The sequence below is a fragment of the Stigmatopora argus genome, chromosome 10 (assembly GCF_051989625.1).
Source record: "Stigmatopora argus isolate UIUO_Sarg chromosome 10, RoL_Sarg_1.0, whole genome shotgun sequence".
Classification (NCBI taxonomy): domain Eukaryota; kingdom Metazoa; phylum Chordata; class Actinopteri; order Syngnathiformes; family Syngnathidae; genus Stigmatopora; species Stigmatopora argus.
The window spans coordinates 12377147-12402196 of record NC_135396.1 but is presented as its reverse complement, the minus strand read 5'-3'; the positions used below and the strand labels follow the sequence as shown (position 1 = coordinate 12402196).

The 25050-nt window shown below is 37.7% G+C and overlaps 2 protein-coding genes across 6 annotated transcripts; both read left to right on the top strand.

Moving 5' to 3' along the window:
* The first annotated feature begins 212 nt into the window (after positions 1–212).
* Positions 213–14109, top strand: LOC144084016 (alpha-2-macroglobulin-like). The gene is made up of 36 exons (XM_077612260.1): positions 213–360; positions 447–627; positions 744–903; positions 987–1039; positions 1582–1602; positions 2096–2261; positions 2347–2431; positions 2531–2660; positions 3233–3350; positions 3428–3537; positions 3616–3783; positions 4330–4554; positions 4961–5024; positions 5133–5278; positions 5356–5505; positions 6768–6911; positions 6982–7072; positions 7138–7282; positions 7708–7933; positions 8312–8438; positions 8534–8655; positions 8713–8764; positions 9050–9133; positions 9384–9560; positions 9727–9802; positions 9899–10055; positions 10127–10201; positions 10602–10764; positions 11634–11821; positions 12238–12450; positions 12747–12859; positions 13275–13365; positions 13436–13504; positions 13588–13693; positions 13813–13854; positions 13990–14109. Exons 1-36 carry the CDS (start codon positions 275–277, stop codon positions 14052–14054), a joined length of 4389 nt encoding a protein of 1462 aa, XP_077468386.1. The 5' UTR covers positions 213–274; the 3' UTR covers positions 14055–14109.
* A 1381-nt stretch (positions 14110–15490) lies between these two features.
* tbcela (tubulin folding cofactor E-like a) lies at positions 15491–24476 on the top strand. Of its 5 annotated transcripts, XM_077611944.1 has the most exons (10): positions 15491–15565; positions 16968–17065; positions 19241–19408; positions 19551–19690; positions 19907–20088; positions 20145–20401; positions 22217–22343; positions 22505–22621; positions 22956–23067; positions 23606–24476. In XM_077611944.1, exons 3-10 carry the CDS (start codon positions 19261–19263, stop codon positions 23810–23812), a joined length of 1290 nt encoding a protein of 429 aa, XP_077468070.1. In that variant the 5' UTR covers positions 15491–15565; positions 16968–17065; positions 19241–19260; the 3' UTR covers positions 23813–24476. The 5 variants fall into 5 exon arrangements, with proteins under 5 accessions (XP_077468070.1, XP_077468071.1, XP_077468072.1 ...); XM_077611945.1 differs by lacking the exon at positions 16968–17065 and having other exon boundaries at positions 15501–15565; XM_077611946.1 differs by lacking the exons at positions 15491–15565; positions 16968–17065 and having other exon boundaries at positions 17553–19408; positions 20145–20262; positions 20338–20401.
* The last annotated feature ends 574 nt before the right edge of the window (positions 24477–25050 follow it).

Here is a 25050-nt window from a genome sequence, read left to right as displayed (position 1 = left end):
ACAAACCAATGTAAGTTGTCTTTAACATAATGCATCATGATTAAGAAGATAAAAAAATTAAGTCTTGAAACAAAGCAATTCGCAGCACGGTACGTTTAGGTAAATGGTAAGTTTACATGATAAACAATGCACCCCTCCATTGTAGGAGGGTGAAGTGCAGTTGCAACATGCTTTTGTGTTTTCATGAAGGGGTGTATATTTGTGTGTCACAGAGGGGTGGATCCATCAGTGGATATTTAACGAAAGCCGACGCAAAGGATCGTCCTAGTCAATCATGGGTGGCGTCAGGAATCAGCCATGCTGCTGGATGTTGTGCATTGTCTTAAGCTGGATGTGCGTGGGTTGGACAGAAGCGGGACCGTAAGTTAACTGTGATATATCTGCACTGCTTCAATTGTTTTTGTTTTGCTCATTATTATTTCTGTCTCACTCATTTTCTACGGTAGAAGCTACTTGGTTGGATTTCCTGCGATCCTGGAAGGTGGATCTGAAACCAGTTTCTGTGCGAGTCTGCTGCAGCCCATTGAGACTATGACTATGACTGTGTTTTTGAACTCCAAAGAGGAGAACAAGACTCTATTCAAAGAGGAATCCAGCAAAGACTTTCATAAATGCCACCGTTTTATGGTGGGCTTGAATTCAATCACAAAATTCCTCCAACTGTCCAGTGTTTGGACTGTTTGGACCATCAGGTATTTTTAAAAATAATCAAATTGTAAGATGTATATTGATCAATTATGCAGGTTCCTGTTCCAAAAGAGAATGATGAGGTCCGGCAAATGGTTGTGGAGGTAAAAGGTGCAATGTTTTACTCCAGAGAAATCAGAAAAATCTTAATCAGAGAGTACAAACCAATGACCTTCATCCAAACGGATAAACCTATCTACCTTCCAGGACAAACGGGTAACTATTTTTATCGTGTATGTTGCAAGAAATGTTATACTGTTTTTGTGATGGCGATTAGGGTAATTTTATGCTCCTTTCAGTGCAATTCAGAGTTGTTTCACTGGACACAAAGTTCAGACCTGCCTCCCAAATGGTGAGTGTTTTACTTGATTTCCTTGTTACAACCCACATTCTGTCTAATTTTAAAAAGGGAGTTAGTGGAGGTAAGCTGAAATTAAATTATTTTATGTAGAGACAACAGTGGATGGGATCGTTGACCTGGCCTTTGAATCAGTGACCTCCTCATGACTGCGTCGATAGTTTAAAAAAAGAAACACTTATGTAAACCTCCCCATGCTCATATTTGGCAACCCTTTACAAAGTTTATTTGAGCATTTAAACAGTAATTCATTTTTAGATTGAGTCATTTGGTGTGACTATGCTGTCATCAGTTGATTTTGTGATTCGTGCTTGGGTGTATTAGGGGAAAAAACATTTAAGACATGGAATACAAATGGCCAGTAGAAAGAAGTTATTCCTAGTAGTAATGCTGAAAAGCATAAAAATATAGTCAATATGGAAGTAAAATCCTTTTTTGATTGTTTTGCCTGTAACTTGTTTTGTATCTTAAAAACTGAAGGTGGTGCGTTTGATGCAGAGAAACTAAAGTGTTTTTGTTTTTTGTTTTTTTTGCAGTATAACACCATTGAAATTGAGGTAAGCATTTCCATTCTAGTGTGTCAAATATTATTTAATGCTAAAATACAACCTTTTTTAAAATTATGTATACTTAACATTCTAAATGTTGATGCAAGTAAACATTTGTACTGTTATGTAACTTGTCATTGAGATTAGCAACTGTATGACAAATTCATGTGCTGCTCAGTCATATTGAAGGTGTCTTAGTCATCTCCCTTTCTAAAATAAATCAGCTGCTCAATGTAATTTAGTGACAAACTGTACAAATTCGTTTTTGATGTTTATCACCTATTTTATTAAGTTTACTGTGGTAAAAACTTGCGGCCAATTTTAGGCGAGGTACACTATCTCTTACAAGAGATGTTTGTGTGATTGTTAAACTCTAAAATTAAATGGCACTTCTTCTGAGTTATGTAACCAGAAGCATTCGACTGAAGCACAACTGATTTTTAAGGTGTATATAAAAAATGTTATAATTTTTACGGTGTTCTCAACCCTTTTAATGTGACAGAATCCAAGCAACTCCCGCATTGGACAATGGCTGAACCAAACATCCAATGGTAAAATATTGCAGCTGTCTTACTCTTTGAACTCTGAAGCACGGCAAGGAGTCTACCATGTCATTGTGTCGGTTAATGAAGAAAAACTATACCACAGTTTCAAGGTGGAGAAGTATGGTAAGGAGAAAAATCCTTATTACCCCTTATGTTTTTTTGTTTTTTTTTAAATCAATTTGAACTGATCAGTCTGTTTTGGCTCTAGTTTTACCAAAATTTGATGTCAAAATAAATACACCAGATAAAGTTGTTATTGTCAAAGACGACATCAACATTGAAATATGTTCAACGTAAGTACTCTGGCATCAAGTCAGATTTTAAACATTTTGTCAAATAACTGCCTGCTTTGCAACAACATGCTAAACCATTTGATTCTTTAAAATAAATAGGTACACCTATGGACAGCCAGTGCCTGGTAATGCCAGTCTTGGGGTTTGCCGACCGATCTACTCCTATATTTACTCCAGTACCTATGACGGCCCTGTAGTTCCTCAACCATGCTACTTGGAGATGAAGCCGGTAAATACAGCAAGCACTAATACAAATTCCAGTCTCTGTGACACACTAGACAGGCAAATGATTGCTACCCACCCTGTCATTATTGATTGGGCCTCCAGCAGTTTTTAATGCATTGCCCCACAAAGGATTGGTGACTAAAAACACATAACTGCACTCTGGTTATAGCCCACAATAATCCTCTAAAGTTGATATAAAAAAATAGCAATCATAACAATACAGGTTTTAAACATTTTGTATTCTTTAAAATCTTTTTAATACATTTCTGGTAATTATCCATATTTTGGAACCTTTTATTTAAAAGAAAAGGTTGTATATCACCTTTGTTTCAACTTTAAAGTTTTAAAATCAGAATATTTAGGTTATTGCCTGCCATTGACAAAAACAGACGTCCCATTGATTTAAATTGGAAAGAATGGCTACAATCATTTGCTATCAACCTCCCACAATCAAAAATGAATTTGATGTATGATAGCCAATGAATTAAGTACCCCATAAAGAGTTGGTGCAAGACCTAACACTGCATTTGTTTGACCAAAGAAATTGATTAAAGACACTTTGTTTGGTGTTTTCAGACAAATCAGATGGGCTGTGCCACATTTACTTTAGAGTTATCTACTTTCACAAAAATCGACAAGAAGGCAGGACAGGATGTACTGGAAGTCAGTGCTGACATGATAGAAGAAGGGACGGGTAAGTTATTTGAATTACAATTGGTGCAAAATGAAAATATTGGTGTACATAATTTTTTTTTCTGTAATATTGGGCAGATGTTTCACATTCACAATACAAAAGAATACACATTTCATATGAAATTGGAAAGCTGTCATTTGAGAATACACCAAAGATTTATGAGCTGGCTTCACAACTGGAGGGAAAAGTGAGTGGAGAAGAACAAATTTGACTCTTGTGCTGATAACTGTGTTCTGAAGGAGCTTGGTGACTTTTTTTTTTTCAGGTTAAAGCAGTTCATTATAACAATACTCCTATTAGCAACATGGACCTGTACCTGCTGGAAGGAAACAGGTGGTCACCAAATCTCCGACAGAACCTTACAACTGACAAGGACGGCTTTGCCAGCTTCTCATTTAGCACAGCTAACCGCGAAGATAATATTTACCTCTACGTAAGTAACAAGAGACCTAATAACACAAAAGCAGGTCCATGAATCCATATGAAGTTAACCAAAATGTTAAAAAAAATTGCAACAGGAGTCATTGTCCATGAATTACTGAAATTTGAGACCAAACTTATTTGACTTTTTTATACCCAAGAACTATTTTACACACTTTGAGAAATGTTCCAATTCAGACCAACTTTACAAAGCAATAACCTATGATCAAAATGTAAACTGCTCAAACGGTTTCTCTGCCTGAATCCTTGGTGTTCTAGAAATAATGTAAATTGTTGCAAAATCAACACTAGGAAAATGGTTCTTTGTAGGCTTTAAGCAAAAGTCCACTAGAATCGTAAGCATGCCAACATCATTCATAGCATAGCTGCAAAATAACAAAGGTGAGTTATTTGGTGCCTTGCTTAACAGTATTTGTTTAGCTCACTGGTGCTAGGGTCAAATCAAAATAGATTGCATTTTTGCAAACCTAAAGCTCCTTTTTCTCTCAAAACAAATGAAATTCAAACATGCATAACAGATGTTTTCTTTTCTATTCAGGTTAGTGCCACACCAAACCTGGATTCTGGTTATAGAACTCCATTCCACGAGAACGGAGAGATCACGATTTCCCCGATTCAGGCGCCTTCTTTAGAGGCTAACAGTGTTAGCTACCTAGTGGTAAAGAATAAGGATGCACCAATTCCTTGTGACAAAGATGAGGCTGTCACAATCCAATATAATGTAGTTGGAGAGTCTCAGGGGTTTGCTGATCTTGTATATCTGGTGAGTGATGTTATATACATTAACTGTCAATTGTACTGTTGTCTTGAACCCAGGTTTAGCTAGAATGTAATTTTGCTTTGTCTGCCTTAGTCCTATGCTACTTGTAGTAAAATGCAACCACTCTAGCATTTTAATAGTTTGTAGAGTAAATCAGAGAAATTGTGGCTGATGAGGCCTTTTTTAAAAGTTGTATTTACCACAGGTTCATTCTATTGACCAACATTTCATTTGGGTGGATTAGTAATTGGTATACAGTTTGTTTTTACATGTTGTAATTTTACTCAATGTCTGCCATTGACAACAATAGTCTTTGTCTGATAAAGTCCCAATAAAATGGGAGGAGGACTTGTGGTGAATGCTTCTTTCATGGGCTTTAACATGTCATATTTCCTCTTAATTCTTATAGGTCCTTGCCAGAGGAGCCATCGTTCTTCAAGGAGCTAAACAGATAATGGTCCAAAATAAAATAGGTGTGCTAAGACAAATTTGCCCATTATCTAATAAATGTGTATATATATATATGCCTATTTGCATTTTTTGGACAATATTGACCTTGTTTTTTTAAATGGCTCTTTCAGTGACTGAGGGTGAAGTGACTTTCCAGTTGAAAGTTTCTCCAGAGATGGCACCAGATGTGCAAATAGTTGCATATGCTGTGCTTCCCAGTGAAGCAGTGATTGCTCAGAGTGCACACTTTACCACTGAGAAATGCTTCAAAAACAAAGTAAGTGAACCCATGTTATGTAATTATACTATGAATAATGTTCAGATTGTAATAGGGTGTGTTTTGCTGTACAACAGGTGTCTGTGGACTTCTCTCAATCTTCAGCAGTCCCAGGTGAAGAAACCATTTTGCAAGTGAAAACTCAGCCAAACTCTCTGTGTGGGGTGAGCGCTGTTGACCAGAGTGTCCTCCTCAAAGAGCCAGGACAGACTTTAAATACCGAGAAGGTAAAAGTTATTTTAGTGTAAATATGGAAAAAGGATCTTGCATTATTACCCAAACAGGCTGACCACTTTATGGTACCCTTCTATACATGTGTTTACTATTTGCTGGCTTGTGCCTTTTTAACCTTCAATGGCACTTGAATCCCAGGAGGCTAGTCAGGAGTGTGACATTTCACAACTTATCTTTGCTTCCTCACCCAGTTGTCATGCAAATATTTCAAAATTCAAATGTTTTCCACATTATGCTGAAAGTGAGGCCATTTCAACTACGATTTTTCACATTGACTTAATTTAACATGCTATGAGATGAACACTTGCTAAAAATCTCAATCCTTTCGCATTGGTCAATTTGAGCAGCATTCTACCGTAATTACTCGAATATAATGCGCACTCGAAAATAACACGCAGGTAATTTTGGGCCAAAAATATCTGGAAAAACGCAGTACTCGAATATAGTGCGCACCTAAAATTTCCCGCTGACAAAAATCAGAAATCTTACCTTTTTTTTTTTCTTCGTTTCACGATTGTTTTGTTCAAACAAATTTATTCATTAGAATCCTTCAAATGAAGAGTTCCTCTCTGTCTTTGTCTGTCCTCATGATTGCGCCGCGTCGCTGGGTCGTCGCAGCGCGATCGGGGGCATCTGTTACGGTCGCGCCGCGTTGTGCGACGCGACCGTGGATGTAGGTAGACCCAAATACAGGAAGCAGGAGAGGACGAGGCATTCAGCGTGATACGGAGTCCTTTAATGAATCAACCAAGGCGTGGAAACAAACGTGGCCGCATGCGGCGCGCATACGGACAGAGGCAACAGAATAACGACAGCTAGCGACCGCTAGCAACCGCTAACAACAGTCAATGATAGTCAACGATAGTGAACGATCCGGCGACGTGTGATGACGCGTCGCTACTTAAATACAGGAAACGAAAGCAAACAATGGATTGGCTACAGCCGGTATGCGTCAACTTCCTCTTCCTCCCACAACACATCATCCGATTGGCTTTACGAGATGACGTAAAATCCGTGCGTCGGCTGTACGAGATGACGTAAAATCCGTGCGTCAAAGTGAGTTTGACAATGCTTTTTTCGATCGAAAATTTGTAATTTATTTTAGTTCTTGATTATAACACGCACCCCCAACTATTGGAATTAATTATATAGCAAAAACCTGCGTGTTATATTCGAGTAATTACGGTATTTGTAAATAGCTCTGTGGGCTCTAGGCACTTTTTGATTTACTATATCTGTTTTTTCTCCTCCACAGATATTTAGATTGCTGCCTATTACACTAGCAACATATATTCCATACAAAGCTGAAGACCCAGTGGAATGTTTACGTGTTAGACCTAGAAGGTCTAGCATGCCATACCCTCGACATGAAATCGATGATGCTTTTACGGTTTTCCAGGTGATTTTACAGCCCTGTATTCTTTGTGTACAAGACTAGCAAGACCCATGTTTGTTTTTTGTTTTCTTAGCGTAACGGGCTAAAAATGGCAACAAATCTGCCCATCAGAGTGCCAACTTGCCTCAAGTATCGGGGAAAAGAGTACCATCACAGCCCTTATGGTTAGTAATATCCATTTACAATGCATTTCATCAAATCTGCACCCTAATAATAGAGTACTTTTCAGGTATTGCTCTGAGATATGAAGAGGTAGATGCAATTGCATCTCCTGTTCTTGGCACTATCGGAAATCCTGCAGGCAGCGCTGAACCGATTCAGACCGTCCGTACTTTCTTTCCAGAGACTTGGTTATGGGATCTAGTGGAAGTCGGGTGAGCTCTTGTCAAAAGTCATGACAATTTAACTCTAATTTTGTATCTGGTAGGATGGAGAAGGAGTTTCAGCCAACGATAACAACCAATTTTTTTCAAAAATGTGTCACACTGGAGTGTAGTTGAATTTTTTTGGGGGTGGGGCAGTTTTTTAATTGATCAGAAACTAAGAACGAATACTTTAAAGCTATATTACAATAGGTAACATTTAGAAAAAAAATAGGCACAGTGACTGTCTGGAAAATGTTTTTACTTCTACAATGTGGACTGACAGTTGCATCATTTCAGTTTTTTATTTGATATTTTCTAAAATGCAAATTAAGGTTTAATACACTTCACATTTCTTGTCATATCAGTGTTTGAGGGTGTCTTTCAATCTAAACTGCTCTACAATTTGGCTAAATTGAATTCTCTTGTTGATTCAGAAATTCTGGCATGAAGGATGTCTCCCTAACTGCCCCAGATACCATCACCACTTGGGAGACAGAAGCTTTCTGCCTGTCCTCGCAGGGTTTTGGCTTGGCTCCTCGTCAAAAATTAACAGTCTTCCAGCCTTTCTTCCTTGAGCTCACGCTACCGTACTCCATCAAACGTGGAGAACACTTTGAGCTGAAAGCCACCATCTTTAACTTCCTGTCCAAATGCATCATGGTAGTGACAAACTTCAACTTGAGTTATAGTTACTTGCACTTGTTTGCATTGTGCACAGTTGACTGTTTTGATTATGTAACCAAATCTAACTTCATATCATTTTTGGCCACTTTCACAGGTGGCTGCTTGTTATTCTAACCAATCAGAACACCTATTCACCAATGTAGTGTCTTGCAAGAGTAATCTGTTGATTGCTCGCTGTTTCAGTTTAGACCTAATTAAGAGTAATAGATTATAAATTCTGGCTTATCTTGGAACAGTCTACCTTGGGTCACTGACTCAGATTTTGACAAATTGTGATTATGTAACTGTTCAAGGAGTTGTCATTATCTAAATGTCTAATGGTAACAGTCATTTCGTGTTCATCTTTGCTGACAGGTCAAAGTGACTACACCTGCTTCCTCAGATTTTACTCTGAAACCCCTTTCTGGTGATCAGTACAATTCCTGCTTGTGTGGTAATGAGCGCAAGACCTTGAAATGGACTTTGACCCCATCAACACTAGGTGTGGGATCTTTCATTGCACAGGATTTTTCCTGATGAGAAAAAACGTTTAAGATGGGTGGTCCTGGTTTTCACACAATGGTTTGTTCTTTTTAGGAGTCGTCAATGTGACGGTGAGTGCTGAAGCTGTGCCATCCCATGCCTCTTGTGACAATGAGGTTGTGAGTGTGCCAGAGAGAGGTCGTATTGATGTGGTCACACGAACACTCATTGTGAAGGTAAATTGTTTATTTTAAAGGCTGGCTATTTAAAACACTAATTGTTTGTGGTCTTAGGCTGAAGGAACTGAAGTGACAAAGACCGACAACTGGCTACTCTGCCCTAAAGGTCAGGTCCTTAAATAAGACATCTTTGACATAGAATTGGCAAACATTTTGGGGAAGAAAGGCTTTTTAATTTATCAATACAGCAGTCAAGGTATTGAACCTATATGGCCACTTTCTTTCATCTAGTATACTGGAAACCAAAACATTACATTTGGAATATGTAATTGGATATTTATTTTTCTAAATAACATTGTAAAGTTTTCTTTCTACATTACAAATGTATGTTGATCCAGTCCTTAAATCAAGCAATTTTTTTTTTCTGGTCTGAAATCTATCTACACTATAGGAGGAAATCTAAAGGAAGAAACTGAGTTGAAGCTTCCAGCAAATGTGATTGAAGGATCAGCACGTGGTCTAGTATCTGTCCTGGGTAAAACTTCAGATTTTTTTTGAAACAATAAATTAGAGTACATTTGTAGTAACCCTTATGGGACAGCATATTTATGATCTTGAGATATTCAAAGTTAAGCACAAGGCAATATATGGTGTTAGTTAATATAAATTATTCCCTTCTATATTTGGTATTTGCCCAAATGATTTAAATGTGCCAATGTTTTCAATATACACATATAGAATGTATTCAATTTTGGGCAGTCGGAAGAGTCAATGTCTTTGTGCAGGTGACATTTTAGGTCGGGCTTTGAAGAACATCGATGGTCTGTTGCGAATGCCATATGGCTGTGGAGAGCAGAACATGGCACTGTTTGCCCCCAACATTTACATTTTGCAGTACCTAAAGGACACACAGCAACTGACATCAGCCATAGAGAAAAAGACCCTCAATTTCCTGACCAGTGGTGAGTCCTTCAGACCTTTGTGTAAACCTGACATGTTTAGTGTCTAAATGTTTCTGCAGGTTTTTTTCTTTTTACAAATCTAAAGGGGGAAAAATCGAGTTGATTAATGTCCAGTCTTGGAAAAGTGTTTCTTTTAATCCGCTTGTTTTTCTTTTTATCCCCCAAGGCTACCAGAGACAACTTAACTACAAGCATTCCAATGGTGGTTACAGCACTTTTGGAACTGGAGAGGAGAATACCTGGTGGGAACAGTAAACAATGCTGTGTTATATATTCAATCTGAATAGTTCATGACAGATTAACAAACAGTATTTTAAATCTTTTATTTCACTCCTCAGGTTGACAGCTTTTGTGATGAGATCTTTTGCCAAAGCCAATTCTTTTATTTATATTGACCCTGCCACTATTGAAAATTCTCAGAATTGGCTTGTAAGCAAGCAGAAAGAAAATGGTTGTTTCCAAAAGTCTGGAAAACTTTTTAATAACAGAATGAAGGTGTGTTTTGTCATTTTTTTAAATTAGATTCAAGTGTGTGTGTGAAAGTAATTGATGTTTTCACTCAACAGGGTGGTGTTTCGGATGAAGTGACTCTAAGTGCTTATGTCACCGCTGCCTTTTTGGAGGGAGGCAAAACAGTTAATGTAAGTGAAAGCCATGTTTTTCTTAATACCAACTTCATTTCAATTCCAAAAATACTCCTCCACAATAAATGGAGAATAAATTTGAGCTAGAGTAGTCTATTGACTGATCAAAGAGTTCATGCTTCAACTTCCAAAAAATAGCTTATTTGTGTACAGTTGCACTAAATCATGAAAAGATTCTAAAGGGCTTCATAGACTGTTGTGAAGTTCATGTGAACATAAAACACTCTCGCAGTGTAATAGTAGTCCAGAGAATGTATGATATTTGGGCAAAGGAAAATGAAGAGCATTTTATTAATCTCTTTTCAATTTAGTATTATCAAAGCACTTTTTTTTCCCCTTTTAAAAAAAAATGTATTTATACATATTTTGCCCTTTACAACCCACCAATCTCTTACAGGATGCCACAGTGGCTCAGGGCTTGTCTTGCTTGAAGCCAGCCATCAATGACCACAGCAACATTTATACAACAGCTCTGCTGGCCTACGTTTTTACTTTGGCTGGGGATAAGGAGACTCGTGCTAATCTTTTGCAATATTTGGATGGCATTAAGATACAAGAAGGTGGGTTAAATATCTTGCAATATAGTGCAGTCATCAAACTTTAAACAGGAGAACTGTTGTTCTGTGAATCAAATCCATTGGACAAATTACTATGGAAATTCTGATTCTTGGATGTAGGGACTTGATTTTCTTTTTTTTTTTTTCAAAGGAATCACTCCTGCACCCAAAATTATATTTCAAAAGAACTTTTGTAAATGCAGCTCACTTATTTGTAAACACCATTCTCAAGGCCACCATTGTAAATTTTCTATTAAGACCACCACTAATGTACTCTTAAATGTTGTCAATTTGATGACAGGAAAAAAGAACTAGGTTAAAAAAAGTTTGTTACACCTCCCAATGACTGGAACCTTAAGTTATACTAATTTTGCCTATAAATAACAACCATTCAGGTTTTAAAACTATTGTATGGTTTGCTATAACCCTCTGATTTTAAATTGTGTTTTCCCTTGCTTTGAATCCCTCATCTTATAGTTAAGTGCATCTTATTTATGGGCTTTATTTGTAATATGTATTGAGTGCAGTGTAGGCTGACAATTAGGGGTACTCTAACACCTGTACATTGTGACTTTCTAAATTTAAATAATATAGTGGTCTAAAGTAGAAGTAATTTGAGTCACATTGCTGTCAGCTTTGCCAAATTGATTTAAAACAACTGGGAAGCACGTAGTGTACGTGTTTCAAATCTTGCTTGATGATTACCTTGAAATCCCTTAAGACAAACAATCTATCAGAAATTGTTGGTTTTTGAAACTAGATTTCACTGACTTTAAATCATGAACTAACTTTACAATAAACATTTCACAAAAATATCATTCCAGAATTTCTTTAACAGTAAACTTTTGATTTCCCCCCCCTTCTTTCACCAGATGGTTTCATTCACTGGTCTCAAAAATCAACGGATACCTCACAGTCTCTGTCTGTGGAGATCACCTCATATGTGCTCCTGGCCAAACTAGGCAGTTCTCCCACTGTCGAAGACCTTGGTTACGCCTCTGGCATCGTCCGATGGCTGACGAGCCAGCAGAACTATTATGGAGGCTTCGCTTCGACTCAGGTGTGGTACACCTAAACTTGTGACTTACCTTGTGGATAGACGGTGCAGAAAATTAATAAATGAATTTACATAGCTCTTAAATGTATACATTGACACTCTCTTTGAAGTGCTGCTTTCGTGTCTTTTAGGGTTGAACATCAATTAATGTCTGTAACTATAGAACAAATCACTCCGAAGAGGATTTGTCTCTTTTGAAGAAATTCTTACCACCGATGTTTACTAGGTCGCATGATAGAATGAGAACATTTGCATTAAAGGATCAATTTACATCGATTTCTAGTCAAAAGGGCTCCCCCTACATCAGATTTCAGTCGGCAAGATGTCATTTAACATTAAGAGCTCACACGCCATAAATTAGATGATCCAACAGTAGATTACTCTGTTTTAAATGTGGTGACTGTACATTTGTGTTCCAGGACACGGTGGTGGCACTTCAGGCTCTGGCTCTTTATTCCACTCTGGTATTCAGTCCAGGGGGTTCCAGTACAGTGACAGTTTCCTCTCCTAGTAACCTCTTAACGTTTGACGTCAACCAGAATAACAAATTGCTCTACCAGGAAGAGGTACTCAATGATGTTTCAGGACACTACAATGTGGAGGTGAAGGGGTCAGCGTGTGCTTCAGTGCAGGTCAGCAAATGCCTGCCCCTTAATATTTATTTATCATGGTACTACTTGACACATGGCTATATTTTTAGATGACAAACTGTCTGTTGGTTTTCTAAATTGTACTCTATGCACTGAGGTCAAAGAAGAACCAACTCAGCTTTGTGTGTAGATAAACCAATGATTTTTTTAATGGAAAAGAGTTTCATTTTGCATAACCTACCTTTTTTTAAACTACTGGTTTTCTGTGGGGATTCTCCTGTGACTAGGCGCACCCCTTAAGTTAAATATTCTTAACAGTTTGTGTGCTGTTTCCCCAGATGACTTTGCTCTACAACATCCCTACACCCACTGAGACCACTGTTCTCAGTATCGCAGTGGAGGCTAACTGCTCCAGTGATAATCACAGACCCACACTAAAGACAAAATCTCTGTAAGACGCCGTTGACTCGTTCATCAATCAGAGGACTGTTGTGAATCGCAGCCGAAATTGTGACGGTCATATTGCAATAACCCCTTATGGTGCAAGTGACTTTTTGGGAATTTCAAAAAACTTTACACTTTGGTATACAGTCACAAGAGGACAACAGAATTTTTTTTTTTTAGTCCAATGTCCACATGTGGATGCCAAGTCTCAATTTTATAGAGATGTCAAATTTGTTATAACTGGAAGAGGCTAGCGCTGTGGTTGTATTCGAAGATTTAACTAGTGCACCATAAAGCATTAATACAAGACAACAGTTGACATTATTTCTAATAACTATAAAATCCAGGATAAAAGGAAGATGCGTCACCTTTTAGAATATCCTGTCAGTCTTTTTGAACCCATGTTATTGTTTCTCCCACAGATACACTGGTAAGGAAATCAGTACAAACATGGTGGTGTTGGAAATCAATTTGCTCTCTGGGTTTCGAGTAGAACCCAAGTCTTTCGAAAGTGTGAGTATGAAATTTTGGATAGCAATTTAGAAGTGAGGTTGTCTTTTTAATGTCTCAATGATTCCAACAGCTCAAAGAGTCGCTGCTGGTTGAGCGCGTTGAACAGGAGGAAGATCGTGTGCTAGTTTATCTGAAGGAGGTAAGGATATGTGAGCTTGAGACTTGCTGCTCTAATAACTAATTTTGACATTTCACATTGCATTTTTGGTTTTCCTCAAACAGCTACTAAAGAACATACCAATATTCCACTTCTTGGAGCTGGTACAGGAAATTCCAGTGGAGGACCTGAAACCAGCCGTGATCAAGCTCTACGATTATTACCAACCAAGTAAATGAATACTCTTAGTTCTGTCAGGCAGATGTTTGAGTGTGTGTGTTCTAACTGTTTGACTAATTTATTTCACTCAATCATTATGTGGCTTTAAATCTTTTTTTAATCTCCTTTAGGTGACCAGGCTGAGACCATCTACAACTTTGATTCTAAAACAGGTAACATTGGTTTTATTTCAAAATGGCCCTTATCAAGAAATGACCAAAATAATTGTGCATATGTTGGTAAAGTGACACGAAATTGAGACTGCTAATATTTATTGCTTTTTTTTTTCCTCCTCCCACATCTTAAAGGACGGCCGGTTTGCGACGTCACTGATTTGCAATTTACCAACAAGCCTGTATACAGATATGTTTAACTCCATGACTGCTTATCTGCAGATTGACACTGATTAAAAGCTTTGAAAAATGCAACTTGACTTCGATTTGATTTTTTGTATTTTCAGATTTGAAATCATTTCAGAATGTGTAACTGGTGAGCAGTTGCTGTATATTTCGGTCCTCAACCGCTTGGGCCACTAATTTAACTCAGTGGTTGCTATTTCACTGGTCAAGGTTGGCAGTGATTCCCTGCCAAAATGCATTGGATGTCTATCATTGTCACTTACAGGCAATGCTTTTAATACTATAAAATCAATATTTGTGTTATTCAGCTCTGTAACCAATCTTCTCATTTTAGTCAAGTTTTATTTTTAGCATTTATATTCCGAGCAAGCTAATCACTTAACCTCGTAAGAGTTAATGAGGTTTAGAGGTCATTTGCAGTGGTTGGAATTTAGGTAATTCATTCAATTGGCAATTAATTTCAAAAGAAATTCTGATAACTGTAGGAAGCCTTGAGTAGGCTTATTGAATGAGTTGGTATATAACTTCTATTCATTCAAATGTGGGTTGTTCATATTGGAAAGAGGTACAGATTATTTTTGATGACTCCGAATTGATAATTTAAGATTTGTTGTAAAAGATAAAGGTTTGCATTTTAATCCCAGAAGATGGTGTCCAGTTTAAATGCTGCTGGACTTGATGTAATACAATTTATGAAGTCGATTCAATACACTGACTGTATACTGAGTAATTGATAGTTTCTTTTTTTTTATATTCATTCCTATATTCACAAGAAACCATTTTTAAACTAACAGTGTTAAACTAACTTGATTATGTTGTGAACTCGATTGTTCTGAATTAATTAATCACTGTTATAATATTATTTCTAGTTCTTTTTCACGGAGTCTGGATTTCCAAATCCGCAGTATCCAACAAAAGTGATTGGTCTACATTCGCATTAGCCCCGCCCACTGATGTTGACAGCTGTAATTCATAAACGATTCAAATGTTTTTGTTTTGTAAAGCTGACACTTAAAAATTCTGTACAGTATATTAGATATCCTGTGACTAGAACAAAATCCATCAAGGTGTTCAAAAGTAAATGGCAATTTTTTTAAATTATTTTTAAACATGAACGCATTAGCATTTTTCCAAATTGTATAGTATTGTGTGAGGGCATATCATAAAGGGTTATCAAAAAAACAGCGTGAACGCTAATACATTTTAATTTACAGTCTAATGGTGCACTTGTACATTTATTGATGATTCCCCACTCCCATTTATCCTTCCACGGCTAGGTCAGGTGGAAATGAAAAGACTAATGCTTTCTCCTTGTTCAGGACTCCTTTATTGTTCATGGTGGAAAACAATTATCGGTGACTAGCGCAATTACATATTGGAAAAAGATAAGTCTCTATGATTTATGTTATCTGGAAGCAAGATTTTAGGCTAAAAACAAATGACGTCACTTCCGGGAGACTGGGATGAGCACAAGACAGCTGGCATGTTTTCATCAGGGGACGTTCAAAGTGCTTGTTAATTAAAGGTATGTAAAATGGTAATGTTTAACCTATTGAGACGATTTGTCGGAATAAGGTTCTTAGCAATTTGTTATTGATAGTATGTTTTTCTAATAGTGCTCCAAAATCTATATTTTTTTCTATAGTATTCCATGTTCAAACCGTATACATTCGGCAGTCATCGTCGTTTATGTCTATCTATTTTTACGATTATAGTTGAAATGTTGTGGAGTATGAGATTATCGGTTTCAAAAGCGTACCAATGATTCCTTGGATGGTCCATATTGACTCAATTCGCAACATAGGGCGTCATTTTAAATGTTTTGTAAATTACACATTTTTAAATATTTCAGCCTAAAAAGAATGTGACAGTTTATCTTGACATCCCTGAAGAAATTACAGGTTTCGTTTGCTCCCGGTCTTCTCACATTAGCAGTTGGTCCATTTATTTATAAAAATGTGATTGTTCGGGGGGAAAAAAACACATTTTTGTGAAAATATCATCGTTTGCGGTGTGTACCGATGTTGTGCTTTCCACATTTGGTTTTAATCCAAATCGGTGATTGACGGTGGTTGTATGAATGTATGTCAAAATGTGACATTTTTCATTGGGAAGACCATTAAGCCCAGACTTCTTTTTGAATTTCACAGCATTGTTTTAGTAAGACCATATTAATTTTACAAAAAGAATTATTTTAAATTAAACAATTTATTTGATTATTATTAATGGAAAACTGTACGGACAGAAGGGAGCCAAAAATGATGTTGTTAGAAGTACCTAAACTTCTCATTATTAAAAGTAAAAATGTGCCTCCATAAATATAGTCATTTACATTGTCGATTTCTTTGACAATGGAAGAATAAGAGTAAGATACTTTCTGGCATAACTAATGGTCTACAACACGTGTCAAAGTGGCGGCCTGGGGGCCAAATCTGGCCCACCGCATCATTTTGTGTGGCCCGGGAAAGTAAATCATGAGTGCCGACTTTCTGTTTTAGGATCAAATTAAAATGAAGAGTATAGATGTATATTAAATGTCCTGATTTTCCCCCCTATTAAATCAATAATTGTAATTTTTCAATCAATTTTTTCTGTGTTTTTAGTTCAAAAATCATTTTGTAAAATCTAAAAATATATTTAAAAAAAGCTAAAATAACCATTGTTTTAGATCTATAAAAAACTGAATATTCAGGGATTTTAATCAATTTATTTTAAAATATCTAAAATGGTCCGGGGCACATGAAATCGAGTTGACGTTAATGCGGCCCGCGAACCACCCCGAGTCCGACACCCTTACTCTACAACATTATTCTGTTATAAAAAAAAATTGAGAAGAATCCTTCTAGAAATGTTGCTTTTCCCCCCTTCATCATGCCTATGAAGACCGAATTTTGTGTAAATATTATGTAAAATATTTTTATATGCAGTTTTCAAGTTTATCCTCAACTGCAGTGTTGTTGATCCAATCGACTACCGCCAAACTCTACCTATGCTGTCTACAGAGAACCGGAATTTACTGTGATAAGTAAACATTTACCAATAATTTACTCTCATCTCTCTCATTTCATTTTCTGAACCACTTTATCCTCATTAGGGTTGCAGGGGGTGCTAGAGCCTATCCCAGCTAACTCTGGGCCAGAGGTGGGGGACACCCTGAATCAGTGGCCAGCCAATTGCAGGGCACTAAACAACAAAAATTGCCATTGAGAGGAATACACATAAAAATCACGAGTCGATGAATCCGCAATTGCCGAACCATCAAAATGCGTGGGTCCACTGCATATTTTATAGAATAATACACAATTATATTTGCGTATAATTCCACATCTACTTTTATATAAACGCAACTGCTATGGTGAGTTTCCATCGATAGACTCGTACAGTACGGATTGTAGCGATTTACTATGTGCGCAGTTCTCTAAGTGTGCAACTGTAAATGACCTACTGTAATTTCTTGACAATTGCTAAGTTTGTTGACAGTCAGTGGCATTACCAGATGTGCAGCCTGGTGGTGTGTTAGTTTGTGCCAGTTTTATCAGTGTTCCAGAAAATTTAGGTCCCAGTTTGGCAGAATAAGCATACAATCTTAAAACTGCAGAGACAGAGCTGCTTGCTTTCAGACATTACCACAATTTACCAGCAGACCACTTGATTAAATCAGATATTGTAATAAGATCCTTCCACTTATTTATTTGATGGACTATGACTGCTACATAATGGATGCCTTTGTAGAGCAGATCTTCAGACAGTGTTGTTCTTTTTCTGTATAAGAACCACACCGTCATCATTTTAGGCATCACAATTACGTATAGCAGCGGTCCCCAACCGTTTCCCACCGTGGACCGGTAAAGCTCTTTTGATTTTCCCGTGGACCACCTAATGGGGAGGGTGACAACTTAAGACAAAATTGTGTGGGGGTGGGGCCGGTGCAAACAAAGAAGAAAAAAACAAGTCCCAAGCATAATAGCAATTATCTATTATTATTATAACAACTTTTCTCATTTCAAGTAGGAGGGCGAGATTAGCAACGTTAATATTAATTACTCTGACGGACCGGAACCAGGTGGCTCGTGTACAGCCACCGGTCCACGGACCAGTGGTTGGGGACCACTGATGTATAGCACAGTAAAGAGTACAAAAATGGGCTGTATTTTAAAAGAGTGATAATATCATCCTTTTCACAAGCCATTTCGTTTCGTCATTTTGAAGTTGACTGATTTAGAGTACTGTGCAGTTTAACAGTGATTTGTCCACATAGTCCAGACGTGATGACAGGTGTTTACAACTTGAGTATTTTAGCCAGTTGCACTCAATGCTTGTCCTTGCTTCTGTGTATAATAAGCCATTGACCCGTCCATTACACAAACCACTTATCTAGGTCAGGGGTAGCAAACACCAATGCTAGATGACTTTAAGGTGGTAGGTCATGTGCACTGTTTTATGATTCCCGTCATTCATGCTCACAACAACATCTACCACCATTGTGACATAATGCTGAGTCATGCCAGTGAGTGTGAGAGGCTCCTGGAGAAAAGCACAGTAGGGATATAAAATAATTGAAATTTCACTCTGGTATTGCAAGTAGTGAGTACCGTATTTATTCGAGTATAACGCACACTCGTGTTTAACACGCACGCATAATTTGTGACTAAAAATTGGTGTAGATTTTTTTTTCACATTTTCTCAGCTCACACCAAGGATTGCACCCATACTGGTAACTGGCTGAACACTTGGCCATGAAAAAACATTTATTCACAACATATGGTATGGAAACCTGGTAAAACAAACTGCCGGTATGAGCACAATTCTCAAATGAAATTTGCAATTTTAAATCCTTGAATTCTAATTCATCATCATAATATTTAAAAATGTTCAAAGTTTGATTCATCATCATCATCAGATTCACCAAACAATTGATTCCATTCTTCTTGAGGGGTCCTGGTAGAACATGCTCTCGTGCCCCATCTGGTGGATAAAGACAGGTTTTACGTCTGCCATTATAACGGCTGTGGGGGGGACTTTTTCACCGGCAGAGGGCAGTTTTTCATCGAGATTTGGTCATAAAAGCGAAGACCTCGTATATAACGTGCACCTGAACTTTGCTGCAGGTTTTTGGTACTAAATTTTGCGCGTTATACTCGAATAAATATGGTATATATGTTGAATCATTGCTACTATAATTCTTGTTATGTTAAAACAGGCTGTTCCAAAGACAGAGCAATGGAAATGTCAGTGTCTGCGGACGGCCGCTCTTTTGTGGAGGTAATCAATGAAAAGTACAGTCCAGAGAATTTTCCATGCCGTCGAGGCCCAGGCATCGGAGTTGTGGTTGTCCCCACTGCATCTCCGCAAGGTTCTCCTATGAAAGGTGAGACAATGGCATGAAGTACGTATTGACCTCCTCCTCCAATTCAATGTTGTTGTTTTTTTTGCATGCTTTCCTGAGTTCAATTTTTAAGCTTATCAAATTAATGTGAATAGTGAAAAGTAATTTTTCGCTTCCATTTCAGACCGTCTGAACGTACCCAGTATACTGGTGTTGAATGGATGCGGAATCAGCAGGGCAGGAGACCAGAGTGAAATTGCTGCCTTTTGTGCCCATGTCATGGAGCTGGACCTGTCCCATAACAAGCTTCAGGACTGGCAAGAGGTGCTCTCTCTGGGTTTGTCGATTTATTCAATTTCAGTATTTCCAAAAATCATTAAGTAATGGGTGATGCAGTTTGTTTGTCTTTGTAATAATAGCTTACGTCTCCAAAGGTGATCCCATACTACATAGGTTTATTTTCCAGGTCCCTCTTTTTTATGAGTGCACAATACAGTCAAGAACCACAAAATTTCTCAAATCAACATTCCATCTTTTCAGATAGGTCAAATTGTGGCAAACATCCCCAATCTGGTGTTCCTTAATCTGAGCTCCAACCCACTAGCAGGGAGGCCTCTTGAGCCACAGTGTGCTGAAGCTTTTTCTCGGGTCCGACGACTTGTCCTTAACAACACCCAAGTGTCCTGGGACACCGTGATGGCGCTCACTCGTGAGATACCAGAGTAAGGAATATTGCAGTATTCAAATGATCATTGAAGTAACCAAAGTCCTCCTGCAGGCTGGAAGAGTTGTTCCTGTGCCTTAATGAGTACAGTGGCGTGCGAGGTTCCAGTGAGGCTTGTCCCAACCTCCGCCTGCTTCACATCACAGACAACAGTCTACACGACTGGGCTGAAGTACGCAAGTTTGGATCAATGTTCCCTGGCCTAGACACTCTGGTCATGGCCAACAACAACTTGGCATCCATACAGGACAGCAAGGATATCCTGCAATGCCTTTTCCCCAACCTTCGCAGCATCAACCTCCACAACTCAGGTGAGTGCCTCTTTGTTCGCTCAAATTATAATGGTTTCTAAATCGAATCTTTTAACAATCCTGGGTGTTCACTCATAGATTTTTAGACCGAAAGTCAAAAAGTTTGCAGTTTTAATAGAGTGCTTTAGCCACCCTTAGTGCAGGCAGACTTTTCACCGATGCCATTATTACTGTACAGTGGTACCTCGACCTACGATCAGCTCTACCTACGACATGCTCGAGTTACGATGAAAATTTCAATCGTATAATTCGCCCTAGATGCAATCCAAATTTCGAGATGCGACCAAGCCAGGTGGCCATGACATGAGAGGCTGTTTATCATTGTAGCACACTGTCTTTTTTTGCCACATCTCTTTTCGTGTATAACAGATTTCTACGAGCACTGAACGATTTATTCAGACGAGTTTCCGCTACACATGGACCAGAAAACGCGCATGCGCGGGCAAAAAGAGGGCTTTCTGGGCAATGAAGTATACTCGTGCACACAACACCCACAGTTAATGGCACCCTTTCTCAGAATAAAACATCATTACCCACAATCAATACGTGGGTAAGCTCAGCTGTTGCATTTCCTGTTATTCCTTCCTTAGCCTGTTAGCTCCCGCGATCGCTCATTCAAGACTACAACTCGTTGGCAAGTGTTTGTGCGTTATCCTATTGTGAGGACATTTGTGTGCATCATTTTCGGAATATTTTGAAGGGAATACAACAGCAAACAGCCCATCGATAGCGAACGTGAGGGTGGAGGCGTTGCAAACAGCTAACCCGCCAAGAACGAAGGTTAAAAAAAAAAAAAAAAAAGACAAAATTAGAATTCAGTTTTGTGTAAAGTTACATTAATGTTTAATGTATGTTTGAGTGTTTCTGTATATATTAATCCAAGTTAATTTAAATGTGTTTGTTCGTTTAACCCTAACCCCGCATGCACAGGGAGAACATGCAAACAGTCTAAAGCAGGGGTGCCCATTACGTAGATTGCGATCTACCGGTACATTGCAAAGGAACTATTGGTAAATCGCACAAAAATACCATTTTGATCCCTCCCCTCTGTCGATTTAGCATGAATCGAGAATGTATTTTCACCCCCGTTCCCTGCCGCTCCCATACATGTTGATAGAGTCTAATACGAGGTATATCATTACATAATTGCTGAGCTTTGTCAGTGGCCTATAAAAAAGATAAATCGTGGAAGGTTAACTCCTTGTCAAATAGATCTTGGAGCAAAAAAGTTTGAACACCTTTCTACAAATGTGGTATATTAGAAGTGCCATCAATAGATTGCAGTCAGGTGCTTCTCATTTCAACACAACCCCCTGTTGGTTCAAGTGTCTATGTTTACCCTGCTTTAACTCTGAGCGGTCCATAAAATGGCTGGATTGATACTTCTAGAACTGTCATAATATCATAAAAATAGTTGGTAAAATTAGCAAACATGTCATAGTATCCAGAAGCTTCTTGTTATTTACAGCGGATCCTTCACCAGCTGACTCATGAAGCTTTGCACAAACTGTATCTGAGGAAAGTGTTTGCTCACTCTATTTTTAGACATACTTGTTCACTTGCTTCCTACAAATGGCTGTCTTATTCTAAGGAAAACGATGATTAGGATAATTTATCCAATACATACTAGGGTCTGTTATGTAGTCTGTAAATATTGGTGTAATACCGCTCTCAAAATATTTAGAGTTTACTTGTCATGGAGAATTACCAAAAAAAACGCTGTGGAAATTTACTGGAAATTTTCCTTGCCTATGCATTCCTACAAGCCATTAAAAAGTCAATTCTGCATATTATATCTCCTTCAAATATGACTAGGTCTTAATCGATGGGAAGACATTGAGAAGCTGAACTTCTTTCCTAAGCTGGAGGAAGTGCGATTACAGGGAATCCCCTTACTACAGACGTACACCAATGCGGAACGACGCAGCCTGATTATTGCGCAGTGAGTTTTGATAAAGAAAAATGTCACACAGGCACAGTTTAGCTCTTTTTTTACTCTACAACTTGTAACACTATCTACATCAGGCTGTACACTCTTATTACAATTCCGCAACATGTTACAAATGTCTGTCCAATGGCTCCGTCATGATTTCGTGTCTTTAGGCTTCCCTCAATATCACTGCTAAATGGCAGTGTCGTAACTGAATGTGAGAGAGAAGATTCCGAGAGATTTTTCATCCGTTACCACTTGCACTATCCCGAAGAGGAGCTGCCTCACAGGTACGTTTATTCACCTGCTGAGCATAGAATGCTATCTCTGGGCGCAGCTCAGGCAAACTGTATCTTCATAGCTTGTCTCTGCTTAACTGAGTGGTATAGTGTATTCATATTCTTCAGTATCTTTATTAGTGTCACCTAAACTAATTAAACTCAGTACAAGATACTTTTGTAATATGTAGCAGCATTTTACATTGCAGTTTTAACAGTACAGTTTGGAATACAACTGAAAATATCTGAAAAAAATACATTTCTGATCAAGGTCAGAATATTACAGAAGCCTGTGATTCTGTACATATCTGATTTTTAACTTGTGTTTTTTTTGTGTTCATCATAGATACCATTGTCTTGTAAACAAGTATGGAAAGTTGGAACCTTTGGTCGAGATCGATCTTCGACCACGCTGGCATGCTCAAATTGAAGTTCACTGTGAAGATAGAGTGGAAGAGGTCTGTCAGATATGCCATATTGATTGAGTACACTTAGAAGTACAATTTTGACCTTTTGTTCTATTGATAATGGTAGACCTTGACTCCATTTTGTATAGAGATTCAAATAATCAAAATAGAGGGAACATTTATCACTGTCAATGGCAGCCTGTGAAATATTGAATTATCATTGGCTTAATTCATTCACTGTCAGCCCAGCTCACAGAGTATGTGTCGTGGTATAGTTAGTAAATACAAAAGGGAAAATAAATCATTTAAAATATTAAAAACACCTTTTGACAGCAATAGAGATCCAATTCATTTCTGGGAGGAGCTGGAAGAAATTGTTCAATCGAATGGTAGCCAAATAAGTAAGCCATGTGATTCTATTTATACTACTATTTTCCAAAAGGTAACAATTTGTTTAGATTTAAAATAATAATAATAATAATAATTTTCCCTATTTTTTTCCGTTACTCATGGCTTTTATGTTTTTAATTGCACATCGCAAAATGCACAAGAGCATTACTAATACTACAAACCGCAAATCTTTTTGCAGGTAAATATCCGTTTGGACCAGACGGTGGCTGAACTAAAGAAGCAGCTGGCATCAATTGTGCAGCTGTCTTCCAACAGCATGAGGCTGTATTACATCGACAAGAACAGCGCTTTTGGCCCTGAAGAACTCAAGTACAATACACGAGCTCTTCACTCCTACAGTATCCAAGATGGTGATGAGATACTTGTTGTGCCCAAGACAAAGTGAACAGCTTGCTTCTAGCTGACTCTTTTCTTTACTGAATGATTAACCGGATTCTTTATCCAACATTGGAAAAACAATTACAAAATGTCTATCTTCTAGCTTCAGAGGCTACCGGATAAAATGAAGAGTCTAAACCAAGATGGCCTTCATTATGGGGTCGCAACAGTGGAACGCAGTTGACTGCTGGGATGCTACTCTGGACAGGGTGATGTTTTTATTTACTGGATTTATCTTGAGTTTATGGCACTCATTAAGGTGCAGGCTGTTGGTGTACAGTTAGAAAGCTTCCCATGGGATAGCACTGCTGCACCTTTGCCGCATGAATGCAACACCACTTGCTTGGTGAATTGTGGCAAAAGCTATATTAAACAATCAAGGAACATCTCCTGCATTTCACAGTTGTGACCAAAACATCTGTATCAATTCATTTTCTTTGTTGTTTTCATTTATGTTGCTGGATCTAATCCATGTTAATCGTACTCCAAACTACTTGAGTTTGACTACTTGAATTTTAATCTATAGTTCATATTCATGTTGTAGAGTGGAACGTCAGTTTTAGCATTTAATCATTTCCAGAAAGTCCAGCTCTAATTGAACCGCATGCAATTCAAAGGAGTGTTTTACAATAGTTTCACATAGTATGTGTCAGACCCCTAAAGTCGTGAATTAAAAATATATATATATATACATATATATATATATATATATATATATTATATATATATATATATATATATATATATATATATATATATATATATATATATATTAGTATTATTGGAATACATCATAAGCTTTACAATAAAAACAGTTGCAAATCCTGAGAATATACAAAAGACACACTAGAGAAACAGGACAAAATGTAGATGTAAATCTTGGGGGAGACTAAAATTGTTGTGCAAACTGTAATATACCAGATTTCACTGCATTCTATATACTACACTCATTGTATAATTTTAGAATTATCCACAAAGATTGATAAGCTAATAGTCACCATCACATCGTTCTCTGTAAAAAAGCAATCAATATGCAATTATTGCAAATCAAATGCTCAAGCATTTAACAGCATGACACCAAATCTTAATTTGTAATTATTTTAATCTCTGCACTAAATGATTCATCACATACTGTATTTTTTACATTTTTCTTGAGGTGACGTGGTGAAACGAAAACAAGAAAGACCCTCAAACAAAAACTTGTCACTGTGTTCATGTGACCATAAAACTCAACCAATGTTGGAT

Excerpts from the sequence above, each read along its gene's own strand:
- tbcela (XM_077611943.1), top strand. The coding sequence starts at position 19,189 with ATGGTATATATGTTGAATCATTGCTACTATAATTCTTGTTATGTTAAA. Across the intron at positions 20,402-22,216 it reads CATCAACCTCCACAACTCAG|GTCTTAATCGATGGGAAGAC; the intron begins GTGAGTGCCTCT and ends AAATATGACTAG. Across the intron at positions 22,344-22,504 it reads CGCAGCCTGATTATTGCGCA|GCTTCCCTCAATATCACTGC; the intron begins GTGAGTTTTGAT and ends TCGTGTCTTTAG.
- LOC144084016 (XM_077612260.1), top strand. The coding sequence starts at position 275 with ATGGGTGGCGTCAGGAATCAGCCATGCTGCTGGATGTTGTGCATTGTC. Across the intron at positions 904-986 it reads CTACCTTCCAGGACAAACGG|TGCAATTCAGAGTTGTTTCA; the intron begins GTAACTATTTTT and ends TGCTCCTTTCAG. Across the intron at positions 4,555-4,960 it reads TTGCTGATCTTGTATATCTG|GTCCTTGCCAGAGGAGCCAT; the intron begins GTGAGTGATGTT and ends TAATTCTTATAG.